This window comes from Tupaia chinensis, unplaced genomic scaffold, assembly GCF_000334495.1.
Source record: "Tupaia chinensis unplaced genomic scaffold, TupChi_1.0 Scaffold000294_1, whole genome shotgun sequence".
NCBI lineage: Eukaryota > Metazoa > Chordata > Mammalia > Scandentia > Tupaiidae > Tupaia > Tupaia belangeri.
Genome location: NW_006159779.1, coordinates 278,962 through 294,257, shown reverse-complemented (window position 1 = coordinate 294,257; position 15,296 = coordinate 278,962). Strand labels below are relative to the sequence as shown.

Sequence of the window (15,296 nt, the reverse complement as noted above, 5' to 3'; positions counted from 1 at the left end):
CGCGCCCCACCTCCCTGGCCTCACAGTGGGCATCTGGACTCTCTCTTTGCCCTTGGCATCGGACCTCAAGGGCTTCAGGGTGGACCTGTGAGCCCGGCTCCCTGATGCCACCCTCCACCCCGCAGCTGAGACCCCAGACCTGGACTCCTGCCCCCCAACACAGGCACGGGCTCCCACAGGCGCACTGCGAAGCATGGATGCGCTTCCATACAGGGAACAGTTGACGTGACACTCCTTTATTAAAACCTAAGGACATCTTTATAAAAACTACTGTGTATAAAGACAAAAGCAGAGCAACAGCGGTCAGTGTAAAACGAGTTCTCATGTTACACAGGTTATTATTATTATTATTAGGAATAGTATTGGTTTTTGGTTTTCCCAGTTATCAGCTATCAGAGAGCCCCCAGGCCTGCTGGCGTGAAGTCAGCTTGCAGGAGAGACACCGTCTCCATCCTCGCCCCCACTGCTGCGCCCCTCTCTGGCTGACCGGGGGGCACACTGGCGCTGGCGGGCGGCCTCCTGTCTTAAAGTGACTGAGCCCCTCAGCCTGCAGTCCCGCCTGGTTATTGCACATCTCCCAGACACCAACTGGCGGCTTATCTGACGGTGACAGATCCCACTAGCTTTGAAACAAAAAATGGGGGGGGGGGAAGAAAGAGGAAGGAACGAGGCATGAAAGGCTGAGGCATGGTGGCGAGGAGACACCCTCTGGGGCCACCAGCTTGGTCCCTGCCCAGGCCACTGTGGAGGTGGATGGCGGTCTAGTTTTCGACCCTGTGCTTGGGGCTGGCTCAACTGCAATGGGACCCTCCCCTAAAGGGAGTTGGGCAGGGTACCACACTGCACAGGCCTCAGTGTGGTCTTTGCCAGGGCTGTTCCTGGGGTCTCAGGGCCATTTGGTGACAGCAGTGTGAGTGGAGCTTTCTGGGGTGGCCTTGTAGCAGGGCTGAGTTTCAGTCTGTCAGGCCAGTGGGCCAGGGCTGAGGGCTGTCTGCCTAGCACCAGCTCTCTGCGGGGTCTTAGACTGGAAACTGGGCTGGGGCGCCACCTCCAAGGCCACTTCTGTGGGCAGGACAGGTAACTGTTCTTGACTCATTTTGTGGATCTGTGCATCTCTGATAGGCACAACTGGAAATTGCTCAGGGATCCCAGCTAGGGCAAGAAAAGCCCCCAGATGGGCAGTGGGGATGGAGCTGAGACCACAGAAGGTGCTGGGCGAGTGTCTGCTGACAAGGAGTGCCCCTGGGACCCCATGGTTTGCTAGGACGAACACTCCCTTCCTCTCACCTGACAGCTAACTTCGGGTCTGAAGTTTTCAGGCCATGGACCCCCAAAGCTGTCCACGCTCACTTCCGGACCACCAGGTGATGGGTTGTGCTAAAGGAAGGTATAGGAGGCTCACTGGGGACAGCGAGAGGGACCAGACACACCTGCAGGACCGCATGTGTGTGCACATGTATGTGCGTGCACCCAGGAGCATGTTCATGTATATGTGTGCGTGTGTGTGTGTCCAACACACAGTGGATGTGCACAGGGCATGACTCAGCCCGGTGATGTATTCCTGGATGGCAGACAACAGTGACCAGGGTGTCACCCACTCGTGGTCCTCTGGCCAGGTGGCCACCTTGGCAGCCCTGTGCTGTTGAAGTGAACCGAGGGTGGTGGGAACTCTCTCACCCGAGGAGCTGGCTACACGCCCATCCCTGGCCCTTTTCTCTCATGGCCCAAGTCCTGCTTTAGGGCCCTGGGGCCAGAGTTGCCTGCAGGGATGTTCTGATGAGAGGAATGACGTCCGCCCTAACTACACACACTGTCCACCCTCTGTTTCCTGAAGCACTGGAAACAGCGAGAGGGACCAGATCTACCTGCTGAATCACACATGTGTGAGCATGTGTGTGTGTGTGCACATGCAGCTGTGTTCATGCACGTAGAGGAATATGTCTGTGCATATACCTGCATGTGCATGAATGTGTGGGTATATGTGTGTGCACAAATATGTATGTGCCTATGTGTGCGTGCATGTGTGTGCACATCTTCAATTAAGGCCTGTTGCACACTGGTCTGCCCTGCAGGGTATGCTCAGGGGTCTGGGCGGGCTGCCCCTCTGGGTGCAGGGCAGTGAGCTGCAGGTACTACAAGCTAGTGGTTCTGAACAGAGATTCCAAAACACACAGCAGTCACGCCACACGTGGACGAGAAGGAAAGCATAAAACTGCTCGTTAATAACACGCAGTTCCCAGGGGGAAGACGTCCTCACGAACACGGCAGTCACAAACCAGCGTCAAACATACTCCCTGGTGGATGGGTGTCCTCCCCTCCGGTCTTTGTTCTCCACGTTACGTGGGCTAGCCAGAGATCTCAGTAAAAAGATGTGCAGCCTAAAGCCAGGTCTGGGAGTCACTGACCATGGCAGCTCTGTCACTCTGTACTGGGCTTCCACCACCCTGAGTTTTATTCTCGGGGACACTAACTGGCATGTCCACTAGCCATGGCCATAGCAGGTGGGGACAAGTTCTCACTGTGATGACCCCGGTCTTGCAGGGACCTCTGACACTACCAGGATGGGAACTGAGCATGTCTGCCTTCCATGCAGGGCTCACGCTTGTGCTGCCAGCCTCAACCACCCCACTGGCATCCCCACCCGCTAGACAGGTGAGAAATGGTGGCTCAGAGGCTAGGCGGCTCACAGCTGTCGCCCAGCTGGGAGGAGCCGTGTTGGGTCTGGGTGGTCTGTCCTGTCTGTGACCTGCCTGCTGGGCTGTAGGGGTGGGGGGCCACAGGCTTCCCACAGAATGCCTCAGGCCCCAGCCCAGTTGCCCAGGAGGGACTCAGCAGAACAGTCCTCGGGACAATGACCCCCACGAGGATTCCTGAAAAGATCCCTGGCAGGGCCTGAGAAGCGGCCTCCTGTGAGATTGTGCCTCTCAAGCGGTGCAAAGCGGGTGACCCCAGCCTGCTGCCGAGTGGCGGCGACTTCTGACTGCAGGTGTATGGGGAGGGAGGCAGGGCCACGAGCTCCTTGCTGGAGAGGGAGCTCCTGAATGGGAGTCGCCGGAAGTGCATGAAGCCAGGGACATAAAGCCCTGAAATTCCTGGTCTGACTCCTTCCTCTCACCAAGGCAGAAACTGAGGGGAGCAAGGTCATAGGCCACACCTGGGGTCACACTGCTCTTGGTGGCAGAACTGATGTCAGAATCGGGGTCATGACTCCTCCTTCTCCCAGACTTCCACACATGGGATGCAGGCACGGGCTGATACAGCTGGGCTGACTGGTGCCTTTGGGATCGCTGCTTCATTGGGACAGGGCCCTGGAGCGGGTCCTGGGATGACTCGGTGTCCAGCAAAAGGAAGCAGCACCTATCCCAAGTCAAGACCCCAGGCAAAGACTGTGTGCCCAGACACTAAGCCTAACCCCAACATAACCCTACTGTCTGGAGATGGGCAGGGCCCCCAGACCAAGGCCTTGGGCCTGGGTCTCCCTCAGCCTGCCCATGAACTTGGGCGAGCCACTTACCCCGGCTGAGTCTCAATGACCTAATCTAGGAAACCGGGGAGTCCCCTCTTTACAGGCTGTTGAGAAGATGAAGAGCCAGGTGATGTGGAGAATGCTCTATGTTCTGGAATGTTCTTTCTGCTTTTTCAAAGGTGGGGCATTGCTTGTGCAGTGTCACGGTGTCCCAGAGAGCCTCTCCCTCGATTCCCTGCCCACCTCTGGGCCCCAGCCCCCCTGGCTTTCTTCTGTCCCCTGGTGCTGCCTCAGGGCCTTTGCTCCAGCGTCCCTCCCGCCTGCCTCTAATGCCCATGGCTCCTTTGCTTGTCTTTCATAGCTGGGCTTTGATTCAGAGCTCCTGCTCAGAAGGGCTTCCCCTGTCCCTGAGCTCCCCAGGGCCCTCGCTGCTGTGTTGCCCTGATGAAATTCTCAGCTGAGGACTCGCCAGTGTCACCTTCTTCCTCAGTGCTACCTCTGGCTGTCCCTTCCCCCAGTTAGAAGGTCTTGCCATGAGCTGGGACCTGCCCGGCTCACCATGGTGTCTGGAGAACAGGTGAACGAGCGTACCAAGGGTGCTCGGTGATGATACAGGTCAGAGGGGACACATGGCCACTGAGCAGGCCCCCAAGCTAGGAGCTGGGGAGACTCGGTACCTCTGTCACTAGTGGAATGAGGGTGTCTACACTGGCAGCATGGCCTTCGGGGGTTTACGTGAGTGGGCCTGGGTGTGACCTTCTGTACGTATGTCTGGGGCCATGCCAGTGGTGGTAGCAGTGAGCTCTGTGGGCGTCCAGGTTACATGGAAGTCCCACCTTAGTGTGGACAGATTTCTAGAACTTTCCCCTCTGGTTCACATAGGCCTCGTCACCCTGTCTGGCAGAGATTCCTGTGCTTATCTCTCCTACCAGATGGGGGCAGAGCCAAGACCAACTCACCTCCTGTTGCCATCGCTGCCCAGCCCGGACCTGTGGGTGCTTAACCAGAATGTGCTGAGTGGGCAGGGGTCCGGCAGTGATGGGGAGAACTCAGGGTGGCCTGCCCACTGAGCACTGAGGATCTGCTCCAGGGATTGTGCTGGGGTGCCCCGGTCTGGGGAACATGCCACATCCAGGGAGCTGGTACCTGGACTTTGGACTCCTGCACCCCTGAGGTCTAACCAAAGTGCTGCTCCCCCACCGGCCACACGGCCTGGGGCCTTCCCCACTCTGAACTGTCTGCAGCCTGCTGCCTGTCCCATGGCCAGTCGAGATGCACCCTGTGAGAACACCCTGACTGGCATTTCAAATCCCCAGTGCTCCTGAGACACAGTGGGCTGCACCCTGTGGCCGGCTGACTCCGTCTGACTCACAGCTGCCGGGGGCAGCAAGAAGCCAACTGTGGTGAGAACCCCAGCCTCATGTGACTCACGCCCATCAGAGAATTTCAGGGGGACACCAATAAAAAGCAGCCCACCAGCCAAACCACCCCAAACCACATACTCGCACACGCACACACACTCACATCCAATATCCGGACATGGATAGGCCCAAGGGGCCACTAGTGGAGGGGGGAGGTGAGGGAAGCTTGAGTGTTGAGCCACAGGTGTGACTCACAAGCCTGAAACCTCTGACTCGACCCAGCGGAGCAGCCTCACACTAGTCACCCTGAGTCCACAATGAGTCACCTCTCAGAAGCCACCAGCCCAAAAGAGGACTATTGCTTACGGACAGGTGGCTCAGAATCCCCTTCCCTGCACCCCCGGCCCTCACCCCTGAGTTTGCTCCCAATCTTGGAAGTCCAAGGAAGAGGGTTTGGGGCATAGGCAGCATTTCCTCCTCTGCTATCACCTCCACCACTGCAGCGGTCTCTGGTGTCTCTGTAGAAGTTGTTCTTCTTAGAGGCTGAGCCAGGTGCTTTGGATCTCACCTCCTCCATCCTGAGGCACAGCGAAAAGGTTTTCTAGGGGAAGCAGAGGAAACAAAACATGACATGGTGCCTCGTCCATGGAGATTCACGGGGGACATTTATCTTGGGCCTTAGTGCCAGAAGAGGCCAGGTTTTCTTGGAGTACATGGCCTTTGTCTTCAGAACATTGTGAATCATGTGACTTTAAGACTAGAATCAAGATAAAAGTCTGCTGTCACTATGGTTCCAAATAGTACCAGAGCCCCTGGCCCAAGCAATAAGATAAGAAAAAAAGCATCAAGTATCAAGGACTAGAATAGAAGAACCAACATTACAATTATGCAGATAACGTATACAGGAAATTTAACAGAATCAACAGGCTAATTATTTGTACAGACAGTACAGATATAATTTTTCCTCTGTAAGACATCTGATCAACTCCATAGGATTCACCTGACTTAGCAATGACCAGAGTTATTATTTTTATTGGCTTAGGACAGTCTCAGTTGACACCTATTATACTAACATAATTTAAAATATTATCCCACTTTCATTTTCAAAAATATTCTAATTTGGATGACAAATTATATGGTCACCCTTGCAATCACAAATTCAAAAATATTAGATTCAGATACCACTCATAATATAAACCAAAACCATATGTATCTTGGAGTCACACCACTGGATATGACCTCTTCAAAGCCATGGAGAGGAAACCAGTGCACTCTTGGAGCTGAGACAGGCCAGGAGACCAGGTGAGGGAGCAGTTACACTCAGGAGTACAGGCACAGACCTGGGGGCCATGTACAGCTTTGATTGGCCAAGCCAAGTTGCAAATGAGTCCAGAGGACCAGAGATACAAACTCCATCTGTGGCAGATGAATCCCCTGTCCATATCTGTATCCTGTATTGGTCTTTAAAGTGGGCGCTATGCCAAGGAGAAAAACCAACCCTCCACTCTGTGCATCAGTAGGAATGTGAACATGGGCACAAGGTGAGAGATTCCATGGGGCCCTCTCCTCAACTCCATGCAACAGAGTTAGGTCCAGATAATCTCCTATCACCTGCTTCTTTTTTCCCCATAGCTCATTTCTCTCTCCAGCGTGCCACACATTGTACTTACTTGTCTAGTTTCTCATCTGTCTGCCCTGACTAGAGAGTTAGCTACAAGGGGGAAGGTGAATATGTGTTCTGTGCATTGCTGTATTGCCAGGACCTAGAACAATGACTGGCACACACAGGGGCTTAGTAAATAGTCACTGAAAAAAAGGAAGGAAACAAAAAGTTAAAGCCCAGATGAACCAGCTTTCTGGTTTTGTTTGTTTTTAATTGTTTAGTTTTTGCGATAGGGCATGTGTGCTCACAAGTGAAAGAAAGGGAAACTGAGAAATCACCCTCCCACTCCTCCCCCCTGGGGAACGGTCCCACCACAATCTCTTCTCTTCCATTTTCCTCTCAGGATTCTGGGCACACATGCCCAGAGTGAATATTTTTTTTACTCTTTTTTTTTTTTTTTTGCTATAGGACACATGTACTCACCAGAAAGACAGAGAGACAGAGAGACAGAAAGTGAGAAATCACCCCCCAGGGGGGATGGCCACGCCACAATCCCTTCTCCATTCTCCTCCTGGGATGTCGGGCACGCACGCACATGTGCCTGGCTTGAGTTCAAGCCACTGGGTCAGGGACTCAAACCGCGATCGACTACATGGGAGTCCAGTGACATAGCCATTACGCCAACTGCTGGTCCCTCCCAATGTGATTTTCAAGCCACCGGGTCCAGGCTTAAACTACGAGTTGGACATGTAGGGTCCAGTCACCTTAACCTCCACACCACCTGCTGGCCTACCAGATGAACCAGCCTTCAAGTGGAAGGTCAACAGAAGGCGTTCTTGAACATATGTTTCAATTATAGGTCCCATGAGCCCCTCTTAAGTAAATTAAAAAGAGGACACACTTCAGTGACTCAAAGTTTAAATGGAGTAACTCTGGCAAGAACACTGGCAATGAGCGTAGTATCTGTTTAACTGTTGGGTGAGGCCTCAAACAAACCTAAGAATTGTGATTATTATGAAAAAAAAAAAAGAATCAGAAAACAGAGAATTGATAAAAGTAAGCGTAAGTAGGAGGGATGGAGGTGAGAAGAAAGGAGGTGATGTAACAAACTATGTCATATTCATTTATACTCGGGGTCTAAAGAATTGCTTTGAAGCTTAAGTAAAATTAGAGGTACGAAGGTCAGTAAGAATAATGTAACAGTCAATTCAAATAATTAGGTCGAAGAAAAAAAAGGAGAGGGAAAGCAGAAATATTCTAATTTTGACAATGCTCCTAGTAAAGAGGAAATAAACTGTCTAAAGAAATAAAGGATTAAGAGTGTTATACCATGGTATGATTATGAAGATAATCAGAGGATCAAAAAGCACAACTTTCCAAATGATCAGAAGACATATATACAAAAAATAAAACACAGAAGACAAAGAACATATGGTGAAAACTGATAACCCCCACAAAAGCTATAAACGCAGAAAACGCATCATAAACTGAAGATGATGGAACTAAGGCCGAATGTATCTGCCATAGCAATAAATGTTAATGAGCCATACTCTTGCTTAGAAGAAAAGTCTCTCAGACTGGCTCACAAACAGAATCCACTGAAGGTGGGGTGATTCGAGAAGGTTTAACTGTAAGGCTGTGCAGGAGACGGAACGGTTCTGTGGCTGCATGGTGGCGATGGTTACACAACATTGTACAGAGGCCCGAAGCTATGGAATCGTACACTTCGATGTGGCTAAGTGGTCAAGCTTATGTCATGTTTATTTTCCCACGATTGAAAAAGAAAACAAAAGGCAAAAATGATGTGCAAAAACAGTAAGTAAATGTAAATCAAGAAAAACCAGGGATCATGATCTGAATAGTAGACAAGGCAGAAATCAGGGAAAGGCCTATTCAATGAGCAAAAAGAAGGATATTATGTGAGGATCAGGGATGAGAGTCACCACAAAGATCTAACAGGAATGAATGCTTATGTTTCAAATAACAGAGCCTCGAGATTACTATGATAAAGCAAGACCTGCAGGAAGTTTAGGAAGAAAAATTGTTTACTAGTATTAATGCATTTTAACTCACATCTCTCAGTCCACTCCAGATAAAGTTGGCAAAAACATAAATAAGAATGTAGGGAGTCAAATAACTGAACTGTGTGTGTGTGTGTGTGTGTGTGTGTGTGTGTGTGTGCATGTGTATGTGTGTGTATTAAACAAAATCTAGATTTTATTCAAATGGTCTTTTAAATGCACACACACACAAATTACTATCACAAAGAAAGATTAAAGAAAAGCATAAATAAGACAATATTCTCTCATCCAACACACTAGAATTTGAAAATATTAATATGAAAACCACACAAAAAATTACCACCAAGAAGCTTATAAACATTTAAAAATAACTGTTGAGTCAAAGAGTTAATAAAAATAAAAATTACAGAATATCTATGCAGTAACAAAAATAGGAAATATTACATTTCAAAACCTTTATGATGCAGCCAAGGCATTGCTCAGGGGAAAATTCATAGCCTTAAATACAGCTCTTACTAATAAATGAGAAAACATAAATTAATCATCCAACTACAAAAGTTAGAAAAGAAAGACAAACCCAAGGAAGACAAAGGAGTGCAACACATAAATTAAAACTCGAATGGAGTTAAAGAGAAGAAAAATAAGGAACTAATAGATAAATCCAGCTGCTGGTTCTTTATAAAAGAATGAGATATGCTAACTACTGGTGAATCTAATAAAGCAGAATATATAAGACACGGAAGGGGGAACTGACTGCTTAGAAGGATTATCTGTACTTCAGTCTTCCAACTCCACTTCTCCAGGGTCCCTTCACTCCTCCCAGCATAACTACTCTGCAGAATTTGCCCTTATCAAGGTCACCAAAGACTTCCATGTTGCTAAATCTAGTGGTCAGTTCTCTGTCCTTTCACTTTTCCTCTCAGCAGCATTACCTCGAGTGATCACTCCTGCTTCCAGGACACTCCAGTCCCCTCTCTGGTTCTCCTCCTCCTTCTGTGACTGCTCTCACTCTGGCCCTCTGCTGTTTCCTGCACATCTTTCCAGCCTCCTCTTCTCTCCATCTCTACTCACTCCCATGGATTTAATCTCTTCCCAAGGATTCACTTGCACCCCAGTCCCTGCCATGTTCGTGCCACCGGCACACACCCCTTCACTGGTGACTATCAGCCTCCCCCCAGCACCCACACTCCATGAGGACAGGGCTCCGTGTTCTCCCAGCCTTGAGAACTTGGGTGAATTGGAAGCATGTCTTCCTCATTCTCCCCTAAGGAATATAGCTTGGAGATCCATGGGTTTTTTTTTGGAGAGGTTTTTGCTATAGGGCGTGTGCACTCGCCAGACAGACAGAGAGAGACAGAGAGACAGAAAGCAAGAAATCACCCCCCAGGGGGGATGGCCACGCCGCAATCCCTTCTCCTCCATTCTCCTCTTGGGATCTTGGGCACACATGCACATGCACCCGGCGTGAGTTTAAGCCACTGGGTCCGGGACTTGAACCGCGGTTGACTACGTGGGAGTCCAGCGACATAGCCATTACGCTAACTGCTGGTCCCAGAGATCCATGTTTTCAAAATGTTATAAATGCCAACATTATGCTTGCCACTGTTCCGAGCTCAACATCGACGCTGTCATTTGGTCCTAAGAAGAGCCCTGTGAGGTGGGTACCATTGTTAACTATTTTCTACAGGGGACCCCAGGACACAGAGAGGCCAGGTACCTTGCCCCAGCCCCCACAGCTCAAGGGGAGCCCAGTGGCCTGTCGCGGTTACAGCAAGAGCCTGGAGAACTGCCCTGTGATCGGAGATACCGTTCCAACACCGAACCCTGGGGGAACTAGGGACTCAGGTCACTAATGCCACGTTAATGCCACTGGCTCGGCACTGTAACGCACAGGCCCCGCGGTGCCAGACGTTAATAACGGGGCCAGGGAAGGGGAGGCGAGGGAGATAGCTGTGCTTCCACGGGTTTCCATAGACCTAAAGCTCTAAAGGAAAGTCGTTCATTAAATGACACGAATAACAAGTTCAGAAGACAGCAAGACGCCACTTTAACCCCATCAAATCAGCCCAAATCAGGACATCACAGAACCCCGCAGGTAGGCAAGCCACAGCAAGGGGACCCGCTGCCCCGCTCTGCTAGGGACCCAGCACACGGTCCCAGAGGAGCCTGGAGCTGGGATGTGGGCGACAGCTGTCCTCCCCAGGGCATGGCGGGGTCCAGACTCCCACGCGGTCGTCAGACAGCGAGGCAGGAGCCTCAAAGCGCTGGGTAAGGGGGGGAGCTGTGGTGCAAGGGTGCCCCACATCCACGGCTGGCCTCGGAATGGGGTGACGAGGGTGAAAATGTGTCGGGACGTGGGCTTTGGGGAGGTCTCAGGGCGGGCCCCCTGACATCCTGGTGGGCTTTCAAAGAGAGGACATGGAGCACATCCGCCCTCTGCCATGCCATGACGCAGCTGAAGACCGCCGGAGCGGCCCCCGGGTCTCCAAACCATGAGCCTCCAGTTTCAGGAATGGCTCAGTTCCCAGTATTTTCTGTTACCGGCACCAAGACGAACTAGCGCAGGTAAGAGGGGGTAGCTCAGTGCTGAGCAGGAGAGGCCAGAACCACCGGGGTGCGCCCAGCAATGCGGGAGAATTCGCAGTAAGCCGCAGCCACTGGGAGGAAGCCAGCACTGGAGCGGGTTGCAGGAGTGGGCTGGGCGGGAGAGGGGGGTGCCAGAGGGGAGGGTGTAGGCAAGTAAGGGGCCCCTTACGGCCACTGACAGGGGGAGCCACTGACAGGGGGAGCCACTGACAGGGAAGCCACTGACAGGGGGAGCCACTGACAGGGAAGCCACAGACGAGGACATGTATGACCAGCTTCACGCCCCGGACCTGAGGTTGGGAACACGCGACAAGCCCGGCTGACCTGACCCCGAGGCTGGAAAATCGGACGCTGAGGCGGCACTGGGTGAGTGAGTGCGGAGATCAGGGGAGAGGAGGAGTCCAACCCCTGCATTCGCTCATCCCTGTCTTTAGGGGAGACTTGAAGTTGGGGGTGGGGTGGGCCCAGAGCAGAAACAGCCAGAGAGGCACTGCTGGTGAGGGCAGCAGGGAGGGGCTGCCTCCTGGGCGGGTCCTGGGTGGGGGTGGGGGTGTCCAGCCTTCGCTGGACTCCCCCCTGGACAGGGAGCTCGCTACCTCATGGCCAGCTTCCTTCTGCGTGCCCAGCTAGCTGGGGACCTTAGGATGAGGAGCCGAATCCCCTCCGGTGGCACAGCCTGGCCCGCCTTGCCCTGGTGGCCCTTCGGAGCTAAGGGCGGAGGCAGCGACCCCCCTTCTCTCTCACCTCTGCTGCTGCAGACAGACATGGAAAGGGGGCTCCCCATGCTCGGTGGAGGCGGCGTCACCTCCGACCTTGGCCAAGGCCTGCAAGCTGTCCCTGCTTCTGGGCCAGGCCAGCCGTCGGGTTTCCTGCAGTCACTCCCCAGGGACACACCTGTGTTGGAGTGACAGGCACAACACTCAGGCCGCTGGGGCACACAGGGTCCTCGTGGTACTGACGTGGCTCTGCTCCTCGTGTGGGCTTGTGGACACGGTGTGTGCTTCGCTATCATAGCAGGTGTCTATCTTACACCTGTTCTTTTATACAGCATGAAATGTTTCAGAACTCAGTAACACACCCAGACGTGCACGCGCACCCCCACATGCACACAGATTTGCTGCCTCAGCGGGCCTGGGGCCTGTCACCTCGGAACTCTGTCACTGTGTCTAGTTTTGAGCCCGCTCTCTTTCCAGAAGGCCCAGAGTGCTCTCTGCACTGCTGAGAGCAGCCTCTCCTTTCTCTGCCTGGTGAGCTCCTACACATCCTTCAAAACCCCACATCGAGCATCCCTTCTGTGCAGTGTCTGACTCCCACAGGCCTTTGTGCCATCTGACACTTATGAGTAGTGGGGAGCAGTGATGCCTAGTGCCCCCAAGTTGGACTGGGAGAGCACACCAGGACCACCCCAAACCAGATACACTGCACACCCCCATACACGCAGGTCAGCGGTGGGTGTTGGGAGGTCCTGGGATCTGGGCCAGTGTGGGTGGAGAGACTCCCTCGGGGGCATGCAGAGCTGAGCCTGAGCGGGCACTGAGCACGCGGCAAGCACCTGGAGGGAGCAGCGGTCGAGGCAGCACCTGGCAGGGCGTGAGCAGCTACAGAGGCTTCCACTGCCGGCTGAGGCAGCTGGGTCCTGGCTGCATGTCAGGGACATCACCCCTGGCTCAGACACAGGTGGGCATTAGGGCTCAGCTGTGTGCGCCGCACGTCCACACGGTCCCACAGTCCTTTGGGGGCCCTGCTGTCCCTGCAACTCCCCACGAGGAAACTGGGGCTCGGAGAGCTGATGTCCCCTGCCTGGGGTGGAGCCGAGAGCCAGCCTGGGCTGCTAAGCACTGGGCTGTCGGCCACCCCTCTGTGCAGGGCAGTGGCCCGGCAGGCGGCTGAGAGGTGCTGTGCCCGGCTGGGCAGAAGGGCCCACTGGGAGGAGGGCCTGCAGCTGGCGGGCTGGCATCTGCCAGCTAATTGTAAGCTCCCAGAGCACCTGGCAATTTGAATAAGAATAACGGCTTGCATCACGCTGAGTGTCTGTAACAGTAACTGCTCCTGCGGGAAGCAGGGAGTCAGGAGGCCCAGTGTGAGTGCCGCCAGGTGAGGGGGAGACAACGTGCTGCTCATGACCACGCCCAGCTCTCTCGCCCTGAACATGCCCGGCTCACTCAGCCCTGACTGCTGGGTGCCAGGACAAACAGCAGTCTCATGGCAGCCCGAGAAGCGGGAATGTTATCAACCATAGGTTCAACCAAGTCCATGCACACAGCATGGGGGCACAGTGGGGACCACGGGCACCGGACGGCCATCCACAGAGGCCAGGTCAGCATCTGGGAGGCAGGGCTCCTCCCTGGTGCAGCACAGTGCAGTCCCAGGAGGCTGCCTGGAGGAGGAGCATTTGTGTGATGACACGTATAATGGAAAGCAAAAACAAGCATTGGGAAACACAACCAGAGTGACAGTGAGCTGCCCCGCACGCCACTGAAATGGCCAAGGTGATGATACCGAGGGCACCGAGGGCTGGCGAGGGAGTGGGGTCACAGGAACCCACACTAGTACAGGGCCCAGTGCTTGACCTCCTGGGGAAACTGGCTGGCAGCACAGCTGCTTTGTTTTAAATTGCCACAGGGCGTGTGTACTCACCCGAGAAGGGGGGAGAGAGCGCACCCCTAGGGGGCCTGGTTACACCACGGTCCCTCTTCCCCCACCTCCTCATCCTGTCAGGATTCTGGGCACGCATGCGCACAAAGCTGGCATGTGTTTCACGTTGCCGGCATGGAGATTTGAACCGTGGTCAGCCATGTGGGATCCAGCCCTCTCTACAGAGTGCTTAACTGCTGCACCGTGGGGCTGCCCCTGTATGGCTGAGCATATGCAGTCCTGTCACCCTGCATTACACGTGTGTAGGTACAGGAATGTCCCCCACAGAGGTCCCCGTTCTCACCCCCAGAAGCCGTGTTACCTACCTTGGGAAGGGATCTCTGTTGATGTGGCCGAGCGAAGGACCTGGGACGGGGAGACTACCCGGCCACACCTGAGGCAAGGAGGTCCTTAAAAAGACCAAGTAGGGAGGTCAGGGTCACAGGAGGAGGGTGGCCACAGAGGCAGCAGGAGGGGCCACCACTGGAGGGGACCGTGAGCCAGGGAAAGCCTGAGAATCGGAACTGAGGGCAAGGAGGTGAATCCACGGCCAGCGGGGGCGCGTCTGCCAGCGCCCTGAGACGGGCGTTCAGATGCACTCACCGCAGCCTCGGGGCTGCAAGGGGGTCCGACAGTGTTGGTTCAGGCGGCTGGGAGCACAGCGACAGGTCGGGCAGAACCGGACGTAATGCCGCACCCAGGAGAACGTGCGGCTAGGCTCGTCAGGCCCGGGCGTCCCCTCCAGAGCAGCTGTATATACTTTATTTATTCTTAACGTGCTCACGAGAGAGGGAAAGCACTCCCCAGTGGGTGTGGTTACTCCAAATCCCCTGTCCTCCTTTCTCCGTCCCATCAGGACTTGGGGCACGCACACACACAGGTGTCCGCTGTTTCTCGCGCCACTGGAGCTAGGATTCAAACAGTGGCCAGCCACCTGGGCTCTGGCTGCGTCAGCCACGAGGCTATGGGGTCAACCCCAGAGAAGCTTTATTTAGAGATGACCCTAAGATGGGAACAACCCAAATGTCCTGCACAGGCGACTGGCAGAGACACCGGAGCGTTCATACGCTGCACTGCCCACAGCCACGGACCAGTATGATCGACGCCGCGGGACACGCGTGGAGGGTGAGTCTTCCCGCTACCGCATGTGAAAATGAGCACAAGTGCTTGAACGGCCCTTCACTGAGCAAGAGCTGCGAATGGAAAACAAGCTTATGAAACATGCCTAGTAATTAGGGAAATGCAAATTAGAACCGCCCTGCATTCTCCCTACATACCTACTACAACGGCTAAAATTAAATGGCTGATCTGGGGCCCAGCCCGGCAGTGCAGTGGGAGCGTACACCATCCAAGGTTTTTCTGTGATGCTGGACAACAGCAAAACGAATCCAGGGGCTAGAGGTGGGAGGAGCCTTCCGGGGTGTGGAAAGTTTGCTGGCGTGCCTGAAATGCGAGCTGTTGGAGCAAGGTGCACGGTCCCTGCTCTAACGCAGAAGGTGTGACGTGCACAGGAGGGCTCCCGGGAAGGCGCCAGCGCCTATCTGGCGTGTGCTGCTTACTCCACAAATGTCTCAGAAGGACCCAATAGAAGCCGCTGCCTCGTGACGCCTCCGCCCTACGGCAGG

General features: G+C 53.9%; 1 protein-coding gene across 1 annotated transcript in view; it reads right to left on the bottom strand.

Annotated features, from left to right (window-relative positions):
* Positions 1-230: 230 nt before the first annotated feature.
* SHISAL1 (shisa like 1) overlaps positions 231-15,296 on the bottom strand; it is a 57,848-nt gene continuing 42,782 nt past the window's right edge. The window contains exon 5 of the mRNA XM_006150659.1: positions 231-5,428. Within this exon, the coding sequence (XP_006150721.1) occupies position 5,428 (1 nt within the window). The 3' untranslated portion in view covers positions 231-5,427. The remainder of the gene's footprint in view (positions 5,429-15,296) is intronic.